The sequence below is a fragment of the Elephantulus edwardii genome, unplaced genomic scaffold, assembly GCF_000299155.1.
Source record: "Elephantulus edwardii isolate Elephantulus edwardi_28Jun2011 unplaced genomic scaffold, EleEdw1.0 scaffold00013, whole genome shotgun sequence".
Lineage (NCBI taxonomy): Eukaryota > Metazoa > Chordata > Mammalia > Macroscelidea > Macroscelididae > Elephantulus > Elephantulus edwardii.
The window spans coordinates 26,689,540-26,717,392 of record NW_006399763.1 but is presented as its reverse complement, the minus strand read 5'-3'; the positions used below and the strand labels follow the sequence as shown (position 1 = coordinate 26,717,392).

Sequence of the window (27,853 nt, the reverse complement as noted above, 5' to 3'; positions counted from 1 at the left end):
TGAAGTAACTTCTATAGTTACTATGAAAAAGATCTAAACCTGAATAAAACAGATAAGAACTCATAGAAGAGAAATTAAAATACACACCCCTTTTAAACTAAACTCAGTAAGTCAAAACTATACTTTAATCTTGTGAGAATGACAATGTATTGACTGGTAATATTCAATATCGTAAATAGTCCTAATGGTAAGGTAGTACACTGTCAACTCAAATGCATGTGGTTCAAATCTGTCAGGTGCTCTGCTGGAGAAAGATGGACAAGCAACTCCCATGAGATGTATTGCCTCTGAAAATATGCTAGAAGATTAGCAATGAATTGATTTTGATTCAATACCGGACAACAATATTTAATAGCAGAAAAAGAGTGTTTATAATTATAAATTAAAAATACAAAATAATTAATGACAGCAAAAAATATTAATGAATTTTATGTCAAAAATGACAAAAAGTTTATATTATACCTTCTTCCAATTATGAAGCCAAACACCATGAACACCAAAATGATGGTCCCAGCTACAGCCACAACAGCAATTATAATAACAGGATTCTGTTCACTGGAGACAGCTGTAGCTATAAACAGAAGACAGATTCATGATACTTTCAACACCTTTCAAATACTTGAGAAGTAAATGCAGTATCATAAACAAGATCAATGTAGCTATTTCAGTAACATTTAGTTTCAAAATTTCATTATACTAAAGTTGTATGAATATAAAAACAAAAAGCCCAAATCCACCAAATCCACTACCACCAAGTTGCTTCCTACTCACAAAAACCCTATGGAAAATAGTGTAACTGTCCCATAGGATTTGCAAGGTTGTAAATCTCTGAGAGGAGCCACTGGTGAATTTTTGTTAGCAGCCTAATGTGTAGCATAGTATACGTCCAGGACCCTTATGGTAGATTTAAAGAAATATTTATTTTATACAGTTTAAAGAAGTGGTAAAGATAGTATTTTCATTAATTTTCCATTTATCAGCCATACATGTATGTATATATATTTAAGTTATATATACTTTTTTAATTATATTTGGAAACAGTATCTGTTTGCACAGCTTTGAAAGCAGCTTCTGATTCAGATTCTCCATTAAGTCACAGGATCTTGTCACTTCCTCTCTTCTAAATTAGTGAAGCTTTACTTATAAATTAACTGGTAATTAGCACTGTTTCTCTAAAGTATTATAGTCTCTCCACCAGTATAGACATAAAAGAATAATCAAAAGTAGGAAAAAATAATGAAAGAATATATTCAACTGAAAGTATTCTGAATTATACAATGTCAAGCTAATAGTCTGAATACTTCTAAATCAAGAGTGTCATTCTTTCAAGCTGAACGGAAAATGCTGCTCCTTCTTGGTAATACCAAGAGACTAGGTCCCTAGAGTGGTAAATTATACACAGGTAAAGTAAGTGCTGGCACCAATGGCAGCAGAGAGCTTTTCTATCCTGATGAAACATTATTTAATCTTTTTTGTCACTTTTAACACATTATCTCTAAATAAGTATAACTGTGATAATAATTGATCATTCTAATTTTCATATATAAAACTAGTTCTGAAAAAAAATAATTTCTAGTAAAGAGTATTACATATACTCCCAATTTCAGCATCTGTTGATTTACTACTGCGATGACTAGATAAGGATTTAAATAAATAAAAATGAAAAAGAGGTGGGGGGAGATGAAAAAAAACTTTCAAGTTTTAATTTTTTCACTATGTCCTATTACCACTCAATATTAATAAAAGATGAACAGTAATTTGGTTTTGCTTTAACTTATTTTCTTGTTTTTATGAAGCACTTTGTACATATTAATTGACAAAAATAATGGAATAGTTCTGTTCCCGAGGAAGGAAAAAATTATTCACAGATGTGTGGAAAAAATTATTTCCACAATCAGAGTGTCCCATGGGTTTAATTCTTTGCCTGTCTTTGCTCAGTTATTACCCTAGCTTTGGAAACAACAGCAACCTGAACATTGAACTCAGGTGAACGATGAATTATAATTTGTGAATGTGTTTATGTGCTTCTATATATAGTTAGGACCGAGATGGATGGAAAAAGATGTCTTATCATATATTCCTTTTGAGATAATCAGGAATGTATTTTAATTTGTCCACGGTGACTATTTATCTTAGTATTTCCAGATATTTCATAAGCAATGCACTTGTAAAATAATTTGCACATGCAAAATCACCACACTTTGGGTTTGATTTTTTTTTTTAAGTTAGCAGACTTGACTCTGAGTAGATGGAGATTTTAGGATATTTGTACAATTGAACAGTTTAGTTAACTTCCTTTACCAAACAGTTCTCAAGTAACTTCTCTTGGGGCACATCATCTCTCTTGCCCTGCTTCCTAGCACAGTGATTCACTGCTTCTTCACACTCACAAAACACTGTACTAGAGCTTAACTATATAGCCATAACTTATGCACATCTCTCTCTCATTCATCACTTTTTAAACTAAGAACAACAAATGAGTTATGTCTCAGTTCATTCCTAACCTGGAACACAGTGTTTGTTCTATCAGTGGGGCTCCAAGGGTGCTCTGGGAGTACACAGGATATTTCCAAAATCTCTACATAGATAAAGTTATTTTGGTTTGGGGGAAAATCCCTAAAGATGCCATTTGTCTCATTCACTTATAAGCACACAGTAGAGTTTTCTAGAAGCTATATGACATGTGATGGTATCATCACTCTAGTGGCTAGTGACAATTACTGTGTTTGAAAAGAGTCTCAGTTTTAATTTATAAAGTGTTAAAGATAAATAATACTAACAAATATCTTTTGGTTACTCAGTAATTTTTAATATTATAAAATATTTATGAGACCAAAAGTTTGAGAAATGTTGTTAAATAATAAAAGCTGGTATTAATTTATTGACATTTACTAGGTGTTAAGTACTATACTTGGGATTCATCTACATTAATTCAATTAAACCTTAAATTGATGGTATATTCCAGGGAAAGTTGTGTTGATAAATCAAAGATGCTCTCAGACAGTTTGACACCTCTGGAAGTAACTTAGGAAAAAGACGGGCAATCCTCTGCTGAGTGATTTACACCTTGGATCCAATGGAGGGTCAGCATCAGTCAATTTTAACTGGACAACAGAGAGTATGAATGGATCCTTGTAATTAAGACAAAGAGCAGTAGCTTCATTTAAAGTCACATTGCTGGATATGAGGTAATTCCATACTAGGCATGTATTTACCAGAAAACTCTAGTTGTATAGTCCCTAAAGATTGCCCTGATAAACTAAACAACATGCCTTTCTGGTGGTTCAAATCCAACAGTGGCTCCTGTGGAGACAGATGTGTAAAAATCTCTCATTTGGTTTACAGACACAGAAATTCAATGGAGGGTCTGCTGTGAATCAGTTCCAACTTGATGGCAAATAATTTTTATTTTTCTTTTTATTTAACATATATATATACTAGCGCTGCTGATACTGTCTGGTTTGCTTTGGTGACTGAAGAAATTATTGTTTATTAATTGTTTTAATTAATTGCATTGCTATTAATTGTTTATTAATTAAATGTTGTACATGCGGCTCTGGTGGATTAGTGGTAAGGAGTTGTGCTACCAACTGAAAGCTGTTCAAATACACCACCTGTTCTGCAGGAGAAAGAAGGGCAATTTCCTCCTGTGTGATAAAATGCCTCTGAAAACCTGCTATTGAGTCAGCTATGAGTCGGTTCGGCCACAACAGTTTCATAACAAGCAATAGACACGTAACACTTTAGAGTCATGAGAAAATAGCAAGAAAAGAAGTTATGGATCCCTCTTTCCTCACTTTTATGCTACACTGGAGAGACTATTAAGATGACAAAAATCACTACATACGTAAAAAATAATCACTGCATAATTTGTAATTCAAAAGTCCATTTTGTAACACTTATTTTAGCACAGAACTCACTCAAATGTTTAAATGTGAAAGTGTTCTAAAGTGTAAAGTGGTTTGGGGGCCACTGAAATTAGACACTTTGTTTTTGATTGTACATGCTCTATTACAGTATGATAATTATGAATACCATAGTTAAGGACATCAAATTGAATTGCTGTTTTTTCAGTGAATATCTTTTGTGCCTACAATTATACACAAATAATTTCCATTTCAAAATGATTTAACACTTATTTTACTATGACATAATTTTAAATTTAAGAATGTTTAATTGGTATACGTGAAAGAAAGAACTATCTAAAATGAATATATGATTAAGCATTATAAGTATGACAACAGCCCAAATAGATATATTAGTGAAAATAGGACTGGGGTAGGGGAAAGGTAGGAAATTGTGCAACAATAAATTAATATTACAAAAAAATAGTGAGCTGAGGGGAGGATGAGCATGGGGTAAAATATGCAATAGTGAATGAATGAAACTCTAACTTCTCTCTAAATGTTCATTAAAATCACAGTTAAAATAAAATTTTATTTTAAAAATGTTGACAATATTTTAAAAAAAACTATTGTTACTAAAAAACCCCGTTAACTACTATAAATAATATGTGTTAATTTATTTAACTTTAAAAAGAAGTTATTGTTGTTATGAGCCATCGAGTCGTTTGTGACTCATAGCAACCCTATATACAAGAACTCTAAATGCTGTTCTATCCTGTGCCACCCTAGCCATCTCAAACGTACTCATTCCCACCACTCCAGTCACAGAATCAATCCATCTCTTTGAAGGTCTTCCTCTCCTTCTCCACCCCTCCACTCTGCCAACATGATGTCCCTCTCCAAGGACCAGTCCCTCCTTGCAACATGCCCAAAGTATGGCAGATGAAGCTTCAGAATCCTTGACTCCAAGGAGCATGCGGGCTTCATCTTCTCCAGGACAAACCTGTTTGTTCTCCTAGCAGTCCATGGTATATTCAACACTCTTCTCCAGCATCACAGCTTAAAGGCATCAATTCTCTTTCTATTAACCCTATTCATTGTCCAACTCTCTGATGCATAGCACGCAACTGTGAAGACTATAGCCCGGATCAGGCACACCTTAGTCTCCAGCCTGATGTTGTTCTTCAGTGCTCTTGAGAGGTCCCTCGCAGCCAACTTTCCCAATGCATTAGTCTCTTGATTTCCTGGCTGCTGTTACCAAGAGTGTTGACTGTGGAGCCAAGCAAACTAAAACTGTTAAATATCTCAATCTCTTCACCATCCATACTGATGCTGCCAATTGGCCCAGTGGTGAGAATCTTTGTTTTCTTGATGTTGAGCTTCAATCCATAGAGGAGGCTGCAGTCCTTGACCTTCTGCAGCAAGCACTTCAGGTTCTCCTCAGTTTCAGTAAACAGGGTTGTGTTATCTGCATGATACAGGTTATTGATGACTCTTCCACCAATCCTGATGCCACATTCTTCGTACAGCCCAGCGTCTTGGATGATCTGTTCTGCATACAGATTGAAAAGGTATGGAGACACAATACATCCCTGATGGACCCCTTCTTGATTTTGAACCATGTACTCTCTCCTTGCTCTGTTCTGATGAATGCCTCTTGGTCCAAGTATAGCTTTTACATTAGTACAATCAAATGTTCTGGGAGTCCCATTCTTCTCAGAGTCAGCCAAAGCTTGTTGTGATCCACACAGTCAAAAGCCTTTGCATAGTCAATGAAGCATAGATAGACATTCTTCTGGTATTCTTTGCTTTCCGCCAAGATCCATCAAACATTAGCTAAAATATCCCTAGTACCACAACCTCTTCGAAATCCAGCCTGTACATCTGGAAGTTCTCTGTTGGCATATTGGTCCAAACTTTTTTGGATAATTTTCAGCAGAATCTTGTTTGCATGTGATATTAATCGATAATTTCTGCACTCTGTTGGGTCACCTTTCTTTGGAATGGGAACAAATGTGGATCTTTTCCAGTCAGTGGGCCAGCTGGCTCTTCTCCAAATTTCTTGGCACAACTTAGTGAGCACAACCAGGGTAGTGTCTGTTTGTTGAAACATGTCAATTGGTATGCTGTCAACTCCTGAAGCCTTGTTCCTCCTTCATCACCATAGGCTCTTGCTCATATGTTATTTCATGACATTCTTCTGTGTCCGCCAATTCCTTCTGATACAGTGACTCTGTGCATTCCTTCCATCTTCTCTTGATACTTCCTGGATCATTTAATATTCTTCCCAAAGTATCCTTAAGTATTGCCACCCGTGGCTTGAATTTGTTTCTCAGCTCCTTCAGCTTAAGAAACGCTGAGCGAGTTCCGCCCTTTTGATTTTCTGACTCCAATTCTCTGCACATTTCATTATAGTATCTTGCTTTGTCGTCCCAGGCTGCCTTTCAAAATTTTCTGTTTAGCTCTTTGATTTCTTGGTTTCTTCCTTTAGCTTTGGCTTCTCGGTGCTCTAATGCAATTTTTAGAGTCTGATCTGACATCCATCTTGGTCTTTTCTTCTTTTTTCAGCCTTTGTAATGATCTTTTGCATTTTTCATGGTCGATTATCTTGATATCCTCCCAGACATCATTGGTCTATGCTCATTGGCGCTCAAGGCCTCAAACCCGTTCCTGAGATCGTTTTAAAATTCTTATGGGATGGACTTAAGATCAAATTTTGGTTCCCGTGGACGTGATTTAATTTCCCTCAACTTCAGCTTGAACTTGCATATGAGTAGTTGGTGGTCTGTCCCACAATCAGCACCTGTGCTGGTTTTCACTGCTGATGTTGAGCTTCTCCACCGAGTCTTTCCACAAATGTAATCTATTTGATTCCTATGCAAAGCATCAGGTGAGATCCATGTGTATAGCCTGCATTTTTGTTTCTTATAGAAGGTATTTGCAATGAATAAATCATTGAATGTGTACAACTCTATCATTCTATCTCCAGCTTCATTTGGCTAGTGTGCACACACTGAAGCTTTGCCGGAAAAAGAGTTTTTTGGGAATCGGGGAGGAGACAGAAGCAAAGCTTTCAGATCTCCAAATTCTAACAAAGGTAACGTCAGGCCGCATTGGCCAGCGTTCGCACCCTGAAGCATTGCAGGAAAAGAGTTAAAAAGAAATAAACAATGCTTTTCTCTAAAGCCAACCGAATTCATTGGTCGAAACAGCATTAATTTAATTTTTAAAAAGAACACCATATAAAGTTTAGCATTTTTTGAGAACATTCAGTTGTTAAGAAAATGATCAATACCAATGTATGCTTTGTTTTCTAAACTAAGAGCTGAACCTTTGCAAAATGGAAAACTCATTCCAAGATATTGAGTCAGCTTAATGCAATCACCAGTGGTATGACCATTATTTTGAATATCCAGTTAAACAACAAGTTGGGACATGAAATACAACAAACATTTTTATTTTGTTGTGTAGTGCCTTACATGTTGCACTGCTGACTAAAAGGTAAGCGGCTTGAATCCATGTGCTGCCCCATTGGATGACAAGCAGTCTCCTCTCATAAAGACTTGGAAACTGAAAGGTTATGAGTTGGAATCAACTTGTTTGCTTTTTTATACTATTTGTTAGGAGGCCCTGGTACAATATGGCTGAACTCTCACCTGACAGTCTGAATATCTATAATGGTTCAATGGAAATGTAACCTATTACTCTGCTTCCATGAAGAACACAACTAAGGGAATCCTATAAGGTAGTTCTACTTTATCCCATGAGGTCACTGAACATTGACTCAGTAGTACCCAAAAACAATAACAATATACTATTTGTTACACTGTACGTATATATACACTCACACACATATGCTTTATGTATTGTAGTTGTTGGTATGTTGTTAATTCAGAAATGCCTCACAGCTGACCCTTCAAAGGGTTTTCAGAGGCAGTAAATTGCATAGGAGGATATTTTCCATTTTCCTCCTGTGACCCACCTGCCTTTGAGTTGGCAGCACAACTCCTTACCACTAAACCACCAGACCTGCCTGTGTGGTACTGTATAGAAGCACACAGTCAAAAAAACAATTAATGGTTTCTTCAGTCACCAAAGCAAACCAGACAATCAGTATCAGCTCTGCTAGTATGTGTATGTTTTATAAAAAGAAAATAAAAGAGAAAATTGCCATCAAGTCATCAGAGCTGCCTGTACTATGTATAGTAAGTATGTGCTATAAAATGTACATTACAAAAACATTGACATTTATAAGGAAGCATCAAAGATATTGATGATGTTCTAGTTTCAATATTTTTAATCAGAGTGGTAGGCACAAGGGTATGCACTGAATTAGTCTTTCTAAAACAAGTATGTCTAATATATTTGTTAATATGTTAAATATTTCATAAAAAGTTAAAATGAGATAAAAGTAAATGTTCTAAGATGAGTATGGACTTCATTTGTTTTTAAATTGTTAATGAACACGGAGCTTAGATTCACATAAGAAATTAAATAGAACCTTTCTTTTGTCCAGCCAGTGTGCATACTGGCCTCAGGGTTTCTGTGAAAGAGAAGCTTATAGTAACACAATTATAGCAAGATAATTTTGATGTCTTATAAAAGCAGACTTTGTCAATAAGTTCTGCTTCTTTAAAAATTTAATTTTACTCTTAGAAATTCTACATAAATTAACAACAAAATTGCAAGGTTATAACATACCTGATGAAAATGGAAAATTTTTAATTATTATTCTCCACCCATGAAGATACACACACAAATAGACAGCAGTTAATCAAAACTCATTGCATTGAGTTAGTTCTGACTCATACCGAAAGTATATTTATCTTTTTATTTTGATACAAATCAGCACCTTTCACAATAACTATTCCAGAGTAATAGAAAGTAATAAGAATTCAAACCAAATGTGGTAATTACCTTCAAACATTTTACCTGTAGCTTCCTCCAGAGTAGCAACATCAAGTCTGGGACTATAATTTCCATAGCCAGCAGCAGTAAAAGCCCGAATCTGGAAAACATACACTGTTCCTGGTTTCAGATTATTAATAGAGGCTGAAGTGGACTTGGTTTTTAGAGTTGAGTAGGTCCGCTCTCTTTGATCCTAGAAACAATATTTAGGGAGGATATTTAATTATGATTGCAACCAGGCAATCTGATAGCCAATTCTTACAATTTACTTTCATTTTGAGCTTTGTTTTTATAAAAGCTACATTGTACCCTGTGGAATATTACAAGATTGAGTTGTTTGTAGGATAATATAAAATGTAAATGTGAAACATATGCCTTTGTTCCATAACTTTCAAAGAGAAATAATTTTGTTAAAACGTTTATGATGTTTTGAGCATTTGCTTTGTTGGTAGAAGGCAATATCATATAGGCTAAAATATTAGTGTATCTATAAAATATGTGCTTAGTAGCATTTGTCACTTCATAATATAGGCTTAATTTTTCTATTATTCAGAAACTAAAGCACTATGGAAATTTATTAAATTAAGAAATTAGCATCATCACACTAATACAGCAAAAATTTTTCAAATTTAAAAATGCCTTTCACTCAATAACACAATACAAAATAGTATTATTGAATTTTTAAAATTAAAACTATAAAAACCAAATTAAAATAGAAAATTAAAACTATCAGTATAAAAGTTAAAATGAAAATGTATTTTAAACACCATAATTAAATATCTTATTTTTTTAAGTATGAAAATGATATCTCACAGTATTTGTTAAAGAATAAATTTATTGTATATTATTTATGAAAAAATACATATGAAGTAATTGTAAATCATAGGTAATATGTTATTCATGCTGTAATATAAAATACCTGTGCTCATTATCAGTGTGTGGTAGTAAAACTATTCACTGAACACTGAAGATGTCAGTATGTCAGACTGATTGATTCTGCAATACAATACTGCATAATGCAGTACTATTACAATTTTCCAATAATGGTCTAATTTTCAAATTTAATGAATGCATATACATTCCGGGTTTTGTAAAGCAAAACAGAAAAGCAACAATTTGAACTAATTTTTTTCCACAGCATTACTTGGGAAGAATAGCCACATTGCCATAAATTTTACTCTCACCAGTTAATTTATAGGTATTTTTGAAATGTGTTTTATCTGAAAGGAAACAAAATTGTTTTTTAAATCAGATACAATTTCATGGAGCACAGATCTTAAAGCTTATAGGAAAACAGATATGCCAGAATCATTTAAAATAATATTGTACTCAGAAACAAACTTGGTAGGATGAGAAATATGTTTCCTGATGTAAAATTTTAAAAAAAGATAGTCATAATATAATTTTGGCCATGAAAGTAGTCATTTATAAGTAAACAGGAGAAAATTATATAAATTGAGTTTAGGTATTAAAACTAATCTTGGTTTAAGCCGATTTTTTTTCTTCAAAGGAAAACCAAAACAATCCTATTATTAGCATATTATACGTATTTCAATTTTCAATCAAGTCAATCAAATCCAAAAGTTTATTTTAAATTGTTGGATTGTTTATACTCTGTTAATTTGATTCTCACTCATGGTGATCGCATGTGTGCAGCCTAGAACTGTTCCAAGAAGTTTCAAGCCTGTGGCCATTTGGAAGCAGGCATCTAAGTATGTCCTAACAACAGCTTCTCAGTAGGCTCAAACTTTCTAAGTTTTTTAATAATAGTTGACTACTTAACAGTCAGCACCACGCAGGGTCAGCCATTCCCTGTTACCACTTCAGTTTACTCTGCTAAGTCAATAATAGTAACATTCACTAATAGATCCACTCGATGACAACTAGTGCTAGTATTGCTACCAGTAATAGCAAATTATTATTAGTTTCAGTAGTTTTAAGATTTTAAATCTTGCATTTGGTCTTTCTGTGAAGCAGATCATAGCTACTGATTTGTTTTGAGAACAATCTTTGTCTCTTTTTACTGTTTTCTCTGAATAAGAAATAGAAACAGAATAGAAACAAATGTACTCATGCATGCTGATATTGCACTGTTTACTAAAATGTAGTATTATATTTAGGGAGACAAAAGGTCCAGTATTTAGCTGGTGACCTGGTGGGTAGTGAATTGCACTGCTAACCCAGAGGTATATAGTTCATCTCCACCAACTACTCCACAGAAGAAAGATGGGCTCTGATAGTGTGCTGTACAACCTTGAAAACCTGCTGCACAGTCAACGCTAAGTCTGTTCCAACTTGACAGCAATCATAAAAAACCTTAGATTTTAGTCATACTATCTTTGATGGAGTGAAAAGTATAAAATGTATAGGACAGAATTAGTATATCATAAACAAAATAAATTAGGAGAATTTTAAATGAAGGGAAAATCAAAACAGCTGTGCTAAACAGTAAGAGGGACACTTAATGAGACCTCCAATGTGCTAGCAGGGATTGCAGTTAGCATTTCATCTACATTTTTAAAAATCTTTAGAATAACCTCTGATTCTGAAGTTTATAAAGAAGATAAGAATATTCATTACAAAATACTACATTGTTTGTAATTACTAAGTTATTTGAGGCCTTTTCTTTACCATAGAAATTACATAAATGAAATAATTAAGGGCTGAAACAGACATATTAAAGAATATAACTATTCACAAATAAGGGAGTCTGCATAGTTTCTATTGCACTAAAATATATTACATCTAACCTGGTAATACCAAAAATTTAGCAAATAGAATATTTTCATTTGTGTAACATGGCAATGCAATACTTAGAAAACATAATGGCAGTAATGAACCAATGATTCAGGGAGTAGTTATTAAAAATGGCTAAAATTAAACATGAATTCTGAAGCAGTTCCAAATAGTTGGTATAATGACCAAATTTAGTCTAGAGTACAGTAGGCTGACACGAAACCCGGCGTATCGTTGTATATTTCAGCTGCTCATAGCACTTACTTTCTCATAATACTTGATTTCATATTCTGTGATGACTCCATTGGGATGCTCTGGTTCCTGCCAGGAAAGCTCCACACTCCGCTGCAGCACTCTCTCCTTCATTACTCCGCTCACTTGCGAGGGAGCTGTTTGGACAAGATGTGTCAATAAACAATGAGAAAATTCACTGGATGCTTCAAATCAAATGTCACAACTGATCAGTCCCATGCTGTGCCAGTTTCATTAAGGTAAAAGAAAGCACCTTTTCATAGCTCACAATTCAGAAGCTAATGAATATTCAAACAGGACCTTATTACTGTTCATAAACCTTAATAGAAATTTAAATTAAAGTGCAAACAGCAGAAGATAACATTGTTCAAGTTAGTGAAAAATGGAAATGATGGGGCCGAGAATGACAATTAAGCAAATGAATGCTAATTAAGGCTAGAAAATATGATTTCCGATTAATCTCTAGTGATAAACTAAGTCCAAATATTTATTTCGGATGCAATGACAATGTGTTTTTTAAAAGAAGACAATCATTTCATTGGGCAGAAGAAAAAGAAATGTCTCTGTAAATGACTATTTTAAACTTTAAGTACACAGATCACATCGACTTTTTTACATGTTTTTTATACTTCATATGTGTTGTATTGAGTGTGTGCATACATGAGCGGTTACAAAGAATATGATCATGGGAATATTTCATTATATGTCATTAGTTCAATTTCAACAAAATGCTCAAACTGATGCTACTTATAGAGGCATGTAAGCAAACATACACATGCCTATAATGGATTTACAATTTATAATCTATATAAGCTAAGTTCCAAACTTTGATAGAAACAATCAAAGCCACATTCTTGCTATTTCTCTTCATGTGTAGATAATATGCTTAGAGTGCCTTCATTCTAATTAGTGGCACATTCTCTTTTTGGTAGCTAAGATTGTGGAATGTAGCAAACTAATTTGCTCTAATTTGCTTGGTGATGATTAACTTGTTGTCTTCTTTGTCTAAATGAGTAGCTGCTCTACCTTGGCTGAATTTCAGTGGGGTCATTATGTTTCATGTATCATGCTCCACCTCATTTTGTACAATATTTTCAGGCTGCTAATTTAATTTTCAGATGTCCAAAACTGCTAATAATCCTGCTGACAGAAAGGCAGAAAGGCAATTATATGGGACCAAAGCCATTTACACAAGCTTCTAATATCTTTCTCTTTGGCTTTACTTTATTCCTACTACTTGACATTTTTAGTATCAATCTCTAGAAAGCACACTCTTCACTTCTGAGGGAAGAACATGGAAGATTCCTGACTCTTCTATCCTCTCAGATTACTAACAAAAGCATAAGTAGGCCAGATTAAGTGGGACAACTTTCCCTTGAAGGGAATGTAGATGAAACACTTAACAGATTGTGTTTATAGACTAAATGCAGTTCTGATAAGTTTCCAATAAAGCATATTTCTAATAAGAACCATATTTTTGCCATGATTTTTGAAATCAGAATATATTCAGCAAAGAATAATTTGGCTCTAAATTGATATCCCTCTCCCTCCAAAATATGCCTAGCATATATCAGCAGACGGTGCTTCCTCAGGGCGCACAGCTTGGGGAAAGTAACCTGAACTAACTGAGATATAAGTCTATTTAACAAATAATCTCTAAGTAAGAAATTTCTTACAACAGAGAAAATAATTTAGAAAAATCTTCAGAATGTTAACCTAAATTTGTGAGAAGAAAGAAAATGAAATCCAGGTGAGAATAATGCCTTCATCAACAAGGTGAAGTCTGAATTATCAGTAGGGTTACTTTTACAATTTACTTGGTATTTTTGCAATTAATCTAATAGGAAATAAGTTAAACAGTAAAATAATTTTGAGTTCTCCATCTAGCTTGGTGTGATTTTCAGGGTAAGTTCAAACTATAGTACACTTTACACAGCTTAACAGTAAAGATGACAAAGAAGACGGGAAATTTTAAATGTTGCATGTTATGCAGCTGAGTTGGTGAATAAATGTATCTCACTCAGTCTTTGATACATAATAACAAGTTTTGACTATAAGATTAGACTTGATTTCTGAAAATTATACTCTAGAATTAATTTTATTATTTGGTAATCATATTTCATATTTTATCCTGGAAAATAACTTTAACCAAAAAATTATAGTAAGTAGAAACTGAAATAAAACCATTGGAAATATTAGTACTTTTAATTCCTTATCATAACATTAACAGTGCATTATGCTACAAAGCTTTTTATCTTGTTGCATAATCATACACACATGTGACTACATTTCTCATATTTTAAATAAATAATTGTATATTTATTGTTCCTTATCCATGGCTTATTGTATCAAGCCACACATTTTAAGAGGTTCTGAGCTGAACTATTACATGTTAAATATACATGTTACTTGAGAATTGACAAATTGAACATGCAAACACATCTTTTCCTATTTTGTCTTTAAATTACAACACTTTGCATAGGAATGCTGATTAGTTTCCCTCAAATTCTAATAATTTTGGCAGAAGAATTTAAAAATAAAAACATCTAAGACAGTCACATTCCCACACTTCTCAGACACAAGTCACGTTATGGGCACAAGCAAAAATGAGATCCTAATCTTCACACACAATGACTTATAAAATTAATATATTGCATTTGATCTGTAAAATTAATTCTATAGTAATAATTTCACTATTTTCTCAGTAGTTCTTACATCAAACATTCAATCAAAAAAACTGAAGCTCATTTCTGATATGAAACATATAAGTAAATTATATATTAAAGAACAAATTGGATATTATGATATATAAATTACAATTTTAATAAATAAAGAATAAAATAATATTAGAATTGATATGAAGTTGACAAATAGTAGCAGTCATCATTAATATTCTTGAATTGAAATATATAGGAAAACAAATATATGGAGGGGAGCTGTATAACACAAATTTTTAATACTGCACCCAACAAAGGATTAATAGATTAATTTCTTATCTAGTTTTTAGAAATATCTAAAATTTTAAAAAAACCACCAATTCCAACTGAAGACACAGATGAAACTTTCTTTATCCTTAAAATCTTGCACATGTGTTGAGCATAGAAAAGAAAATTAAATTAAATAGAAGATACTATAAAACATATTATTAATCATATCTAGATTCTGCACAAATGACAGTAAAAGATGTTTGTTGGAAATTCAGAAAACGTTTGCTCTTTCTCAAGAGTGGTAAATTTTGCAGCATAAAAACAAAATTGACAAAAACTAATGAAATAGGGGAAATTATCTTTAGGACAGATCAGAAGGTATATTTGTAGGCTAGGTTTGTTAGTATGAGGCTTTGAATTAAAAAATAATCAGAAGTAAGAATGGTGGTTTATGTGCAGATCAGAATCAATTAGCATCTTACTAATTTTATGCTTCAAGCACTCATGGATGAGCTTTGATCTTAATCAATTTCCAATTAGAATCCATGAACACATGGTATATTTAAATTGTAGTATGAAATATATTCAAAGTGCTTCATATTTTCCCCTCAAAAGTTTAGGTTTACCTACATATATGTGGGAAATAAAACCCCTACCATGAAGTGGGAAAAAGACTTAATTTTACAACATTTAGCATCAAAGTCTGGCCCCTGGCTCCAGTGGCAGAAAAAAAAAGACTTGTTTCACTAATGCAAGAAACTGAATTCTCTCAATAATGGTAAAGCATTTGGAAAATGTATCTTCCCTGCCTCTACAGACAAGAGTCCAAACAAGCCAAAAACGTGGTATTAGTCTTGTGTAGCCATTGTGAGATGCTCCAGCAAAGTCATTCTGTAATCACATTTTAAATGTAAACAATAGTGAAATAGCATGTTATTTTCTGTCGGTAAGTTTTGTGGTAATATGCCACAGGAGCAATAAAAAAGTACTACATGTAGTAAAAAGGAGAGGAGATATATTGGAACTTTTACTAAGTCCATGAAGAAAGGGTAATAAAATAATATTTTAATAACATGCTATATCAAACTTTGTTGAAATGTCTAGAGCAAAGGAATTTAGATCTTGCAGAAGACTCAAAACAAACTTTTATAGGAAAGAACCTTCTAGCAAACAACTGAAAGACATATTTTTGCTGTTGCTGTTCAACTTTAGTGAAGCTCATATATTTGATTTACAAATTAAAAAGGTATCTGCATCCCAGTCATAATTTTCCCTTTAGTTGAAGTGTTCTCATCAAATTTGAATAAAAATTATAAAGTGGAAAATAATAAATGAATTCCTAAAGGAAACAAGGTCACAACAAGCATGAACTGACCTTTGCTGGAATCTCAAGTTATAGCAAATTTATTACTGTTTCTTAGATCTTTATTATTTAAAAGTAAAAAATGAAAACAAAATATCTTTAGAAGAAGAATATTTTTTATACTACAAATATTCTTTTACTGAGTATTATACTTGTTACATGTTATCAGTATGGAATTTATTTTTTACAGTTCTTTGAAGTAACAAATGTATTTATTATTAAAGGTTTAATATTTTATACAACTTTTAGCTTTTTTATACTTTCACACAGGTGTTTCATTTTTTGCCTATAGAACAAACATATAAAAATGCATATAAATTTATTCAATAACTTAGCATTAGACCATATGAATACATTGTCCAGAAGAAAATAAAGAAGTATAGTAATTATATTACTAGAGTTCACAGGAATATGTATAAAAAGCCAACATGTGACTTCAGTAAATTTTAATTTCTGGCATGAAAAAAAGACTCCGTTAAAATTATCAAGGATAAGTATAAAATTTCAGCTTTATAAAAAACCCCAAAATAAAAAAAAAAAACAAACAAAAAACCACCCTACGTGATTAATTAGAGTGGAGTGTACAGCAATTAAGAGTAACCTACTTGTGATTTTAGCCATGGTCTGTCTTCTATGTGTGTGAAAATTCAACAATAAATAAGGATGGCAGAAGAATTGAAGCCTTTGAGTTGTGGTGTTGGAGAAAATTGCTGAATACACCAAGGACAGTATAAAGAAACAAACATGTCTTGGGAAAACTGCAGCCAAACTGATACTTAGAAGCAAGGGTGGGCAGCTTCGTCTCACACATTTTGAACATCTTGTTAGGAAGAGCTATTCCTTGGAAAATAGCATCATGCTTAGAAAGGTTGGGGGGGGGGTCAGAAAACAGAAAGATTATCTCCAAGATTCACTGACACAGTGACTGTGGCAATGGATTTAGTATGTCAAAGATGATAAGGTTGAAACAGAATAGGACAGTGTACAGATCTATTCTTCACTGGGTCTCTATGCATCATAGTTGACTAGACAGCACGTAACAGTAATTTGTAGAAGATGCCTGTTCTGTTTAGAGGGAAGGGAACAAGTAAGAGAGCAGTATATTTTGTGGGTAAAAATGTAGAATATTCTATAATACCTACCAATCTATATTCTGTAGTAAGTACTGTGGTTGGGGGAAAAAATGGAGGGGGGGGTTAGGGTAACAAACCAATTTCTCCCCAAAAAATAAAACTTTTTACATTCATAGTTATTACAATTCGTATGAGATTTTATTACAAAAGTGAAAAATACACAAGATAATCAGATCTATCATAAAACAGACATAATTTTAACAACAGTTAAGAAAGACAACTTGAATAAGAGCTAAAAAGAAATCTGAATAATAATGTGGAAAAATAATATTGAACTGTCAAAGAAAAATAATTATGGATAAGGAGCTAAGTCAAGTGGATGAGTGAGAATTATATATATAATACATACCTAGAATTTTATATTGTGTTGTTACAATAACACGCGCACACACACACACACACACACACACACACACACACACACACACTGCTAGTTCATTACCAAATCAGTTAAGAAGAAATTATGGAGGATATCTAAGGATACTTTTATGAGAACAAATTTTCCTTTTGTCATAAAGTGTTTAGTAACAATTTGGATAGATGTTTACTAATTGTTACAGAGTTGAATCCTCCTGGAAAAAAATTCCAACAATCTTTAAAGGACCGAGAGATGAGGGCTGAAGAAAAAGCTAACGCTGACCCTGATTCTAAATATAAATTAGCACTGGTAGTTTTGCAGCCCAGCTTATGCACTATTCCAAAATATAACCTTGAATTCATCCCACTTGAATTTAAAAAATCATCTCCAGAATAGCTTTGAGGCAATAAAACACTAATGATCAAAGGCCAAATGAGTTATGAGATGACATAAACAATAGCATCCATAAAAACAATAAAAGGTCAGACAGAAGAGGAAAATGGAAGATAAAACCAAAATGGATGTCAGAAGAGACTGCAAAAATAGCACTAAAGTATCAAGGAAGGGAAGAAAGAAAGAAAAAAAAAAGAAGAAGAAAGGAAGGGAGGGAAGAAATAAAGGTCGAGCTTTGATCTTAATCCATTGTCAGAATCCATGAACATAGGGTATATTTAAATTGTATTATTAAATATATTCAAAGTGCTTCATATTTTCCTCTCAAAAGGTTAGGTTCATCTACAAATATGGAAAAATAAATTTAATTAAAAGAAATGCCAAAGTAAAAAAAGATGTACCCAAGATCAAGAAGACAAAGCAAAATATTAAAACAGAGTATGCAAATAACTATTTGGAGAATGAAAAGGAAATACTTTGCTCAGTATTTCTAAAGTTGAAAGAATGGAAAAAAAGAATTCAGGCCTCACGTTCCAATACTGAGAGATGCTGCAGGCAAAATCTTGAATAATCCAGGAAGCATCAACAAAGGAGTGAAAGAATACAGAGTCCAAAAAGAATTGGTTGATATTGAAAAATTTCAGGAAGTACTATATGCACAAGAGCCAATATCAATGTCAATGAAGGAAGAAGTTTAAGTTGCACTGAAGGAATGTGCAACAAGTAAGGCCCTTAAAATCAACTGATAGTGTTTCAATTCAGAGATGCAGCCTTTGACATGCCCACCAGTCTATGCCAGGAAATTTGGGGGACAACTTCATTTTCATCCATTCCAGAAAGGTGATCCAATACAATGTGGGAATTATTGACTGATATAATTAATATCATATGCAAGCAAAATACTGCTGAAAATAATCTAAAAATAGCTAGGACAGTACTTTGACATAATGGCCTGTTGTTCAAGTTGTGTTTAGAAGAGGCCATTGAACCAATGATATCACTGCTCATGTCAGATGGATTCAGGCTAAAAACAGAGAATACTAGATGAATGTCTATTTGTGTTTTATTTACTATGTAAAGGTATTAAACTACAGCTAAAATTGATAAGAATGGAATCCCAGCACACTTAATTATGCTTATTTGAAATGGGCCAAAATTCTGTGGTCTAATAAGAGCAAGGGAACACTGTATGATTTAAAATCAAGAAAAGTGTGTGCCATGGTTATATTCTTTCTCCATACCTGTTCAATCTGTATGAAGAACAAATCAATTGAGAAGCTATGCTGTATGAAGAAGAATGAGACATCAGGATTAGAAGACTCATCAGCAACCTGCATTATACAGATGACCCAACCTTGCTTGCTGAAAGTAGTGGGTGGTGCTGTTAGGTGCCATCGAGTCAAGCACGACTCAGCAACACTATGAACAAAAGATCTGAAATGTGTTCTTCCTGTGTCATCTTCATGCTTCCTGACACACAAGAGCCCAGTGCAATTCACCTGGTTGAGGGTCTTCCTCTCCTTTGCTGACCCTCCACCCTTCCCAACATCATGTCCTTCTCCAAGGAATAGCACCTCCTAGCAATATGTCCAAAGTATGTGAGGCAAAGCCTCATCATTCTTACCTCCAAAGAGCATTCCTGCTGCACCCTCTCCAAGACATATCTTCATTTTCTTGGCTGTCCATGTAATGTTCATTGTTTTTCTCCAATACCACAGCTCAACAGCATCAATTATTTTTCTCTCATCTTTATTCATTGTGCAGTACTCAGATGCATAGCTAATCATTGGAGACTATAGCCAGAATCAGATGTACCATAGACCTAAAACTGACATCAGTACTCGTAAATAATTTGGAAGGGTCCCTCCCTAATTACAGATTTTCCCAGTGCAGTGTGTCTCCTTATTTCTTGACTGCTTTTAACAAGGGTGTGAATTGTGTATCCAAGTAAGATAAAGCTGTTGACAGTTTCAATCTCTTCACCATCAATCATGACACTACCTGTTGAACCAATGAGAAGAATCTTCATCTTCCTGACACTGACATGCAATCCAAACCTAAGACTGCATTCCTTGATCTTCTGCAACAAGTGTTTCAAGTCCTCCTCACTTTCAGCAAGCAAGGTTATGCCATCTGCATAATGCAGATTATTGATGAGTTTCCCTCCAAACCTGATACCACGCTCCTCTTCATAGAGTCCAGCTTCTCAGATAATTTTCTCAGCATATAGATGGAATAGGTATGGACAGAGAATACAACCCTGACACACTCCCTTCCCAATTCCAAATATCCCCTGCCCTCTATCCCGCCCGGCTCCGTTCACACAACAGCCTCCTCCTGATTCAGGTACAGGTTCTACATGAGCACAATCAAGTGCTTTGAGATTCCTATTCTTCCCAATGTCAGCCACAACTTGTTATTATTCACACAGTCAAATGCCTCTGCATAGTCAATAAAGCAAAAATAGACATTCTTCTGGTATTACTTACTTTCAGTCAGGATCCATCTGACATCAACATTGATATCCCTAGTACTATGGCCTATTCTAAATCCTGCAGGTCCTTATATATCTACTGTTCTAACCATTTTTGAATGATTTTAAGCAGTTTTTGCTTGCTATTAATACCAATGATTATTTTTTGAGACTTTCTGCATTCAGTTTGATCACCTTTCCTGGGAATGGGAACAATATCTTCCAATCTGTTTGCCAGACAGCTATCCTCCAATTTCCTGAAGGAAGCAAAAAGTCACTACAAAAACAGAAGAGAAAGAAAAAGAATTGTAACGGGTGTCAGAAGAGACTCTAAAGACTAAACTGGAGAGTTGATAAGCCAAATCTCAAAGAAAACATGTTGAAGTGAAAGAACCAGACAGTTTCAAAAGGCAGTTTGGGAGGGCAAAGCAAAGCATTATAATAGAATGTGCAGAGAGCTGGAATTGAGGAATAAAAAGGGAAGAACTCTCTATTTCTCAAGATGAAAGAACTGAAAAACAAATTTAAACCTTGTGTCACAATATTGAAAGATGTTTTGGACAATATATTGAATGACCCAGAAAACATGAAAAGAAGATGGAGGGAATACACCGAGTCACTCTACTAGAAAGAATTGATTGACACTGAATAATTTCAGGCAATACCATATGAACAGGAGCCAATGTTAATGAAGGGGGAAATGGAAGCTGTATTGAAGGCATTGGCAAAAAATAAGGTCCCAGGAATCGATGGGATACCAATTAACTTGTTTCAATTAACAGTTGCATTATTGGATGCACTCACCAGTGCTGAAAGTGAGGAGGACTTAAAAGGCTTGCTGCATGAGATCAAAGACTAGAGTCTTCAATATGTATTGCATCTCAATATTAAGAAGACAAAAATCGGGGGAGCTCTGGTGGCCTAGTGGGAAGGAGCTGCAACTACAATCCCAGAGGCGCACGGTTCGAATCCACCAGATGCTCTGCCGGGAAAGGAGGGACAATCTCCTCCTGTACCAGTCAGATCTGATTTGATGGTACACTCACACAAAAATAATAATAATTAAAAAAAAAGAAGACAAAAATCTTCACGACTGGATCCATAAACAACATTGTGATAGATGGAGAAAAGATGAAAATTGTCCCATTTCATCTTACTTGGATCCATAATCAAACCCTTTGTATGAGCAGGCAGGGACCTCTCCAAATTACCGAGGAGCAACAATATCATTTCGGAGACTAATGTGTAACTGATTCAGGCCAGTGTCACTTCAATCACTTGCTCTGAACCTGAGACCTGGACAGTGACTTAGATAACAGAAGAATTTATCCCTTTCAGTTGTGGTTATGTGGAAGAGTATTGAATATCCCATGTACTGCCAAAAGAACAAAGAGGGATATCTTGGAGAAAGCGCAGATAGAATGTTCCTTAGAGGCAAGGATGGGGAAGCTTTGTCTCACATACTGTGGAGATTTTGGTGGCAAAGGTTGTTCTTTGGAAGAGAAAATCATGTTTGGAAAGATAGAGGTCCAATGAAAGAAAGGAAGACCATTCCCAAGATGGACTGACACAGTGATTGCAGCAATGGACTCAAGTGCATCAGAGATGATGAGGATGGCACAGGATAGGACACATTCAGATACGCCATTAATAACTCATATATGACTTGGGAGCACTTAACAACAACAATACGCCATCCCTAGGTAGCAGTTCTACTCTCTGTAACACTTGAGGTCATCATGATTTGGAATTGACTTAGTAGCAACAGGTTTGGTTTATGGTTTAAAGAATAATATCCTTGTGTGATCGATCTAGTGCCTGCAGGTAAAGAGAGGTGGGAAAAGATAGGTGAACTGGATAGGTAAAATTTCTCCACTGATCAAATTCAAGTTTTTAGTTTTTAAAAGGAAAAATTATTAAAGTTGTTATTTATTTTAGAATAATTTTTCTTAATGCATAGCCCGACTACACAAAGTGTAACCACCAGCTATTGCTCTATGAATAAAATAGAAACTTATATTAGGATGCTAAGCAATTAGTAATTGTTTCTTCTTATCCTGCTGACCTTATTCTGTAGCACACTTTCTTGATCAAAGAAATATTGTAGTTCATTTTTAAAATAATTTTATTTATAGTGGTTCACATAAAAAGTTCATAAAGTTCATATACATTGGTTTTCACACTGGACTTTCCCCCTTCCCTTTACCCATCAATTTGTGTGATCCTTACACTACAAGTAACTTTTCTTGTGATATATAGGCAGTGTAAGTAGCAGTATCTTTATGAAATACTTTAGTTTTAGTCTTAGGAGCTTCTGACTATAATATTATAAAGTCCATGGATAATATAGAAATTACAGGTTTTTATTGATTTGTGATAAGAGTTACATGTTTTTATAAATGAAACATAAAGTTTCATGACTAATTATAGTTTGAGGAGCTCAATTGTATGATGTATTAGATGATGCACTACCAAAAGAAAGGTCAGCTGTTAGACTCCATCAGCTGCTCCATGGGAGCATAAACTCTTCTCATAAACCTATACAGCCTCAAAAACCTATCAGGGGGCCTCTATGAATCATGTTTAACTCAACTGCAGTGGATTCAGAGTGGCATCCACTTCCTAAACAGCTTGCCTCTGAAACTCTATGAACTTGATAAATGACGATAATTACAGAAAGACTCCAAGCCTTTTGTTCATAAGGTTGCCTTGAGTTGTGTTCGACTCAACAACAATCAACAACAACAACAACAGAGGTTCCTTATGAATGGCAGTTGGTTTGCATGGACCAAGATGATGAGGTCTCAATTTCTACCTCCAAGGAAATTTTAGAGAACAAGTTAGGACATGAATATACACAAAGATTGTATGCTGAACTAAACCGGGTGACCTAGTGGCAAGAAGCTGCACTGCAATCCCAAAGTCACATGGTTTGAGGCCCGCAGCTGCTCCATGGGAGAAGAATGGGCAATCTCTTCCTGTGTGATTCCCCTGAAAATCTGCTGGAAGACCAGCCATGGGTCAGTTCTTACTCGATGGTATACAACATAGCTAATTTTTGGAACATATTGAGTAGCAAATTATTTTTTTAAATACTCTGTTATCAAAACCTCATTTACAATACAGTGTTTTTGTGGCACCATGTATTTCATCATGGTGATTATTTACAAGAGATAGCTTTATAATAGCTAACTAATTGCAGGCAGGCTCAAAAGTATGTCTATGATTTTCTCCCTGGTGCCTCCACCAATAAAGTAAAATTAACTGAATCATTCTTCCTCTGCTTCAGTCAACATGAACATCTTTAATTTTAAAATTAGATTTCTATTGAAAGCATTGCTCAATGTAACACTCCACTATTTCAGAGATGCCTCTCTCTTCCATTAATCAGATGTGTAAAAGAAGGACACTGAGTAGTACAGTGTAAGAGTGAAAATCACAGACCTAAGAGCTGATTGGTTTGGTGCTGAATCCAGGCTCCAGCTATTTCTAACTACATGACCTTGAGAAAGGAATTGAACTTCCCTATGCTGCAGTTTCCTTGGTTTTAAAATGGATAGAGTAAGAGTACACCAGGGATGCATCCTATCTCCATATCTTTTCAACCTATATGCAGAACAGATTATCCAGGAAGCTGGGCTCTACGAGGAGAAATGTGGGGTCAAGATTGGTGGACAATTTAGCAACAACCTGCATTATGCAGATGACACAACCCTGCTTGCTGAAACTGAAGAGGACTTGAAGCACCTGCTGCAGAGTGTCAAGGACTGCAGCCTACAATATGGATTGAGGCTCAATGTCAAGAAGACAAAGATTCTCACCACTGGACCAATTGGCAGCATCAGGATGGATGGTGAAGAGACTGAGATTGTACACAGCTTTAGTTTGCTTGGTTCTGTAGTCAACAGTCTTGACACCAGCAGCCAGGAAATTAAAAGGCGCATTGCCATGGGAAAGTTTGCTGTTAGGGACCTCTCCAAAGTACTGAAGAGCAATGGTATCTCTTTGGAGACTAAGGTGCATCTGATACAGGCTATGGTCTTCGCAATCACTTGTTAAGCATCAGAGAGTTGGACAATGACCAAGGAGGATAGAAGGAGAATTGATGCCTTTGAGCTGTGGTGCTGGAGAAGAGTATTGAGAATACCATGGACTGCTAGGAAAACAAACAGATTTGTCCTGGAAAGGGTTAAACCGGGTGGCTCCTTGGAGGCAAGGATTCTGAGCTCCGCCTAACATACTTTGGACATGTGAGGAGAGACAGGTCCCTGGAGAGGGTTATCATGCTTGGGAGGGTGGAGAGATGGCGCAAGAGAGGAAGGCCCTCTATGAGGTGGATTGATTCAGTGACTGGGATAATTGCAATGGGAGTGTCAGAGACAGTGCGATTGGCACAGGACAGAGTGGAGTTTAGGGCTGTTGTACATAGGGTCGCTATGAGTCGCAAGTGACTCGATGGCACATAACAACAACAACAACAACAGAGAAAGAGTACATATTTCATAAATCCATAGTTGTTATTAAATACATAAATTGTTAAGGGAATGAAATACATAAGTATACATTACACACTTTGGTCAAGTGAACTCTGACTCATAGCAACCCTACATATCAGATTTCCAAGGCTCTAAATCTTACAGGAGTAGATATTTCCTCTTTCTCCAGCAGACGTGGTAGATTCTAACAACCCGCAATACACTCTGCCTCTAGAGCTCCTTAAATACATATGAAATAGGTAAATGCATTATTGGCACACAGGGAAAATACAAAATGCATTATTGTCCTATATTTATTTTGTGGATAGTAAAAATCATTGGTGCCTGAGAACTAATCCAGTATACTCTGAGATTCTGGCAGGACTATTTTTCAAATGTTGCACAGATGATACAGAGTTTGAGAACTTTAACAAACTGGCAAGAACATGATCATTTTAAGGTGCAATTCCAACATTTATTATTATAAATGTTAGTAATGTTAGATTTTTAAAATACCATGTTGACAATTTTTATTTCATATTCATTTTGCTGTTGTTTGTTACATACTGTTGAGTCAGAAGTGACTCATAGCTTACCTCCAGTGGCTTTCCAGGGGTTGTAAATGACATCGGAGGACACTACACATTTTTCTCCCGTGGAGCAGTTGGTGGAGTCAAACGACACACCTTAAGGTTTCAGCACATCCTTTTACTCACAAGGTCACCAGAGCTCCCTACTTTAGTAAATGAAAGATTTCTGTGGCTTGTGCTGGCCAGCTGCTCCATGGAAGGAAGATGACAATCTCCCCATGGAAGGAAGATGACAATCTCCCCATGGAAGGAAGATGACAATCTCCTCTTGAGCGATTAACTGCCTCTGAAAACTTGCTGGAAGCTTAGTTATAAGTTAGTTTCGACTCAACAGTACACACAGACTCTGTACTAGTCAGAAAAAGAAATTAAAACATCAAATGGCAATTACTGAGATAGGGCACATTGTGAAAACATGTAATATTATCAAGATAAGAAGAAAAGAACCAACAGCATATATCCTTTAAAACGAGTTTTGGTATAAGTTAGATAGAGAGAAAAATAGAAATCCCTTCTACTTTGAGTTGAGAAGAAAGAAATTTTATTTTGAATGATTCTTTAAAATACTTTGATATTTGCAGAGAGTTGAGCCAGGTAATCTAGTATCAATTTTAATTTTTATGTATACATAGCCTAAGGTTGTCTCACTTAAAAGGTCATCTTTCTGCCTATATCCTGACTTATTATGGAAGATTCATAGCAATCATTTATGAGGAAAATAAAGTACGTATGCCCCACATTCAGGACCCTTCTTGTTAATTTAAATTAACCCCTAAATATCCTAAGTTATATATAGAGTGTTGTTGTTGTGTACTATCAAGTCAGAACTGGCTCTGATCTGACCTTCTAGTAGAATTTTAGAGGCAGTCAGTCACATGGGGGGAGGCTGTCATCCTTTCCCCGCAGAGAACCTGGGAGATTGGAACTGTGTGCCTGCAGGATAAAAATACAGCTTCTCACCCCTAGGCCACTGGACCTCATATACAGACTGTTGTGTATATGCATCGTGTACTGTTGAGTCAGGACTCACCCATAGCTGACCCTCTGGTAGATTTTCAGAGGCAGTTAATAATATGGGGTGAGAATGTCCATCCTTCTTCCACAGAACAAATGGTGGGATTTGAACCATGTGCCATTGTTATTGGTGTGCAGCTTCTTGACATTAGGCCACCAAAGCTCCCTCTATATAGACTACTGAATCATTAAAAAAAACTTTCCTTAGAGGTTATCAGAATAGACTTTCCATTCTGTACGTGTTCTTTGACCTTGGCACACATTCTGTATCATAAGAAAGACGCAATCAAGCTATGCTCCAATCACAAACATATTGTTAATGTCCGTTGACAATATAGAAATTGTTAAAAAATGTAACAAACATTTGAAATAAATTATTTTTTGTTTGAATTTTGTACATTTGATGATTTAGCCATAACAAATACCATTCCTTTTAATTATTATTGTATTTTCTTTTAAATTGATTTTCAGGAAAGTTTACAGAGACTTTGGATTTCTATTCATTCATTGTTGCACTTTTCTCCCTGCTCACCCCTTCCCCTGATTTGTTTTCTTTTTTGAAAAGTACAAGGGAAAAAAAAGTACAAGAAAAAAAATATGCCATTGTTATTCAATCCCTCCCTCCATGTCCATTTCTACTTCATTCTGGACTCCTGTCATAACAATAATATCTAATCAAGTCAGTCCTCTTTTATAACAGTGGCATTACACCGTATTTGTCTTTTTGTGACTGAGCTATTTCACTCCACATAATGTCCTCCAGGGTTGTTCATTTTGTGTAATATTTCATGAGACCCTTGTTTTTCAATGCCACATAGAATTCCATTGTTATTAATTTTAATGGAAGTTTATAGAAACTTTGGATTTCCATGCATTCATTATTGCATTTTTTCTCCCTGGCAATTGTCCCCCTGAGCCAGTTAGCTCTTCTCTTTGAAAAGTAAAAGAAAATTCTTTCATTGTTATATAATCCCTGCCCTCGAAATAAATAATTATAATTTATTTATAACATGGATAAATGTCTATTATATGATACAGATTACCTAAATCTATATTCTATTTAATAATTCCATGTGCATGAGTGTAATCTTAGTTTAAATTAGATACTACTAAATAGATGAATGATTCTTAAAACATAAAATATATACATATTTATTTAAATTTACATTTACAACAAAGTAAGGCCCTTAGTTCCTCTTTCTAAATTTTAGCTTACTCTTTATAATAGTATATGCATATTATGACATTGTAAAATTCCATAGATTTGCTTTACTTTTCAGAAGTAAGAAGGCATATATTTAAATAATGTAGGTTTTATTTAAGAGTAACATCGTAAATGGGAAACTATTTTTAAAAAGAACCTTTAAAATTCTGTATTTATTTTTC

General features: G+C 34.7%; 1 protein-coding gene across 3 annotated transcripts in view; it reads right to left on the bottom strand.

Moving 5' to 3' along the window:
- The window catches only part of EPHA7 (EPH receptor A7), a 281,251-nt gene that overhangs the window by 52,211 nt on the left and 201,187 nt on the right, over positions 1-27,853 (bottom strand). For 2 of the 3 annotated variants that reach the window (XM_006881208.1, XM_006881209.1), the window contains exons 6-8: positions 11,754-11,878; positions 8,763-8,946; positions 463-571 (exon numbers count right to left, since the gene is read on the bottom strand). In XM_006881208.1, the coding sequence (XP_006881270.1) occupies positions 463-571; positions 8,763-8,946; positions 11,754-11,878 (418 nt within the window). The remainder of the gene's footprint in view (positions 1-462; positions 572-8,762; positions 8,947-11,753; positions 11,879-27,853) is intronic. The other variant, XM_006881210.1, reaches the window with a different exon arrangement.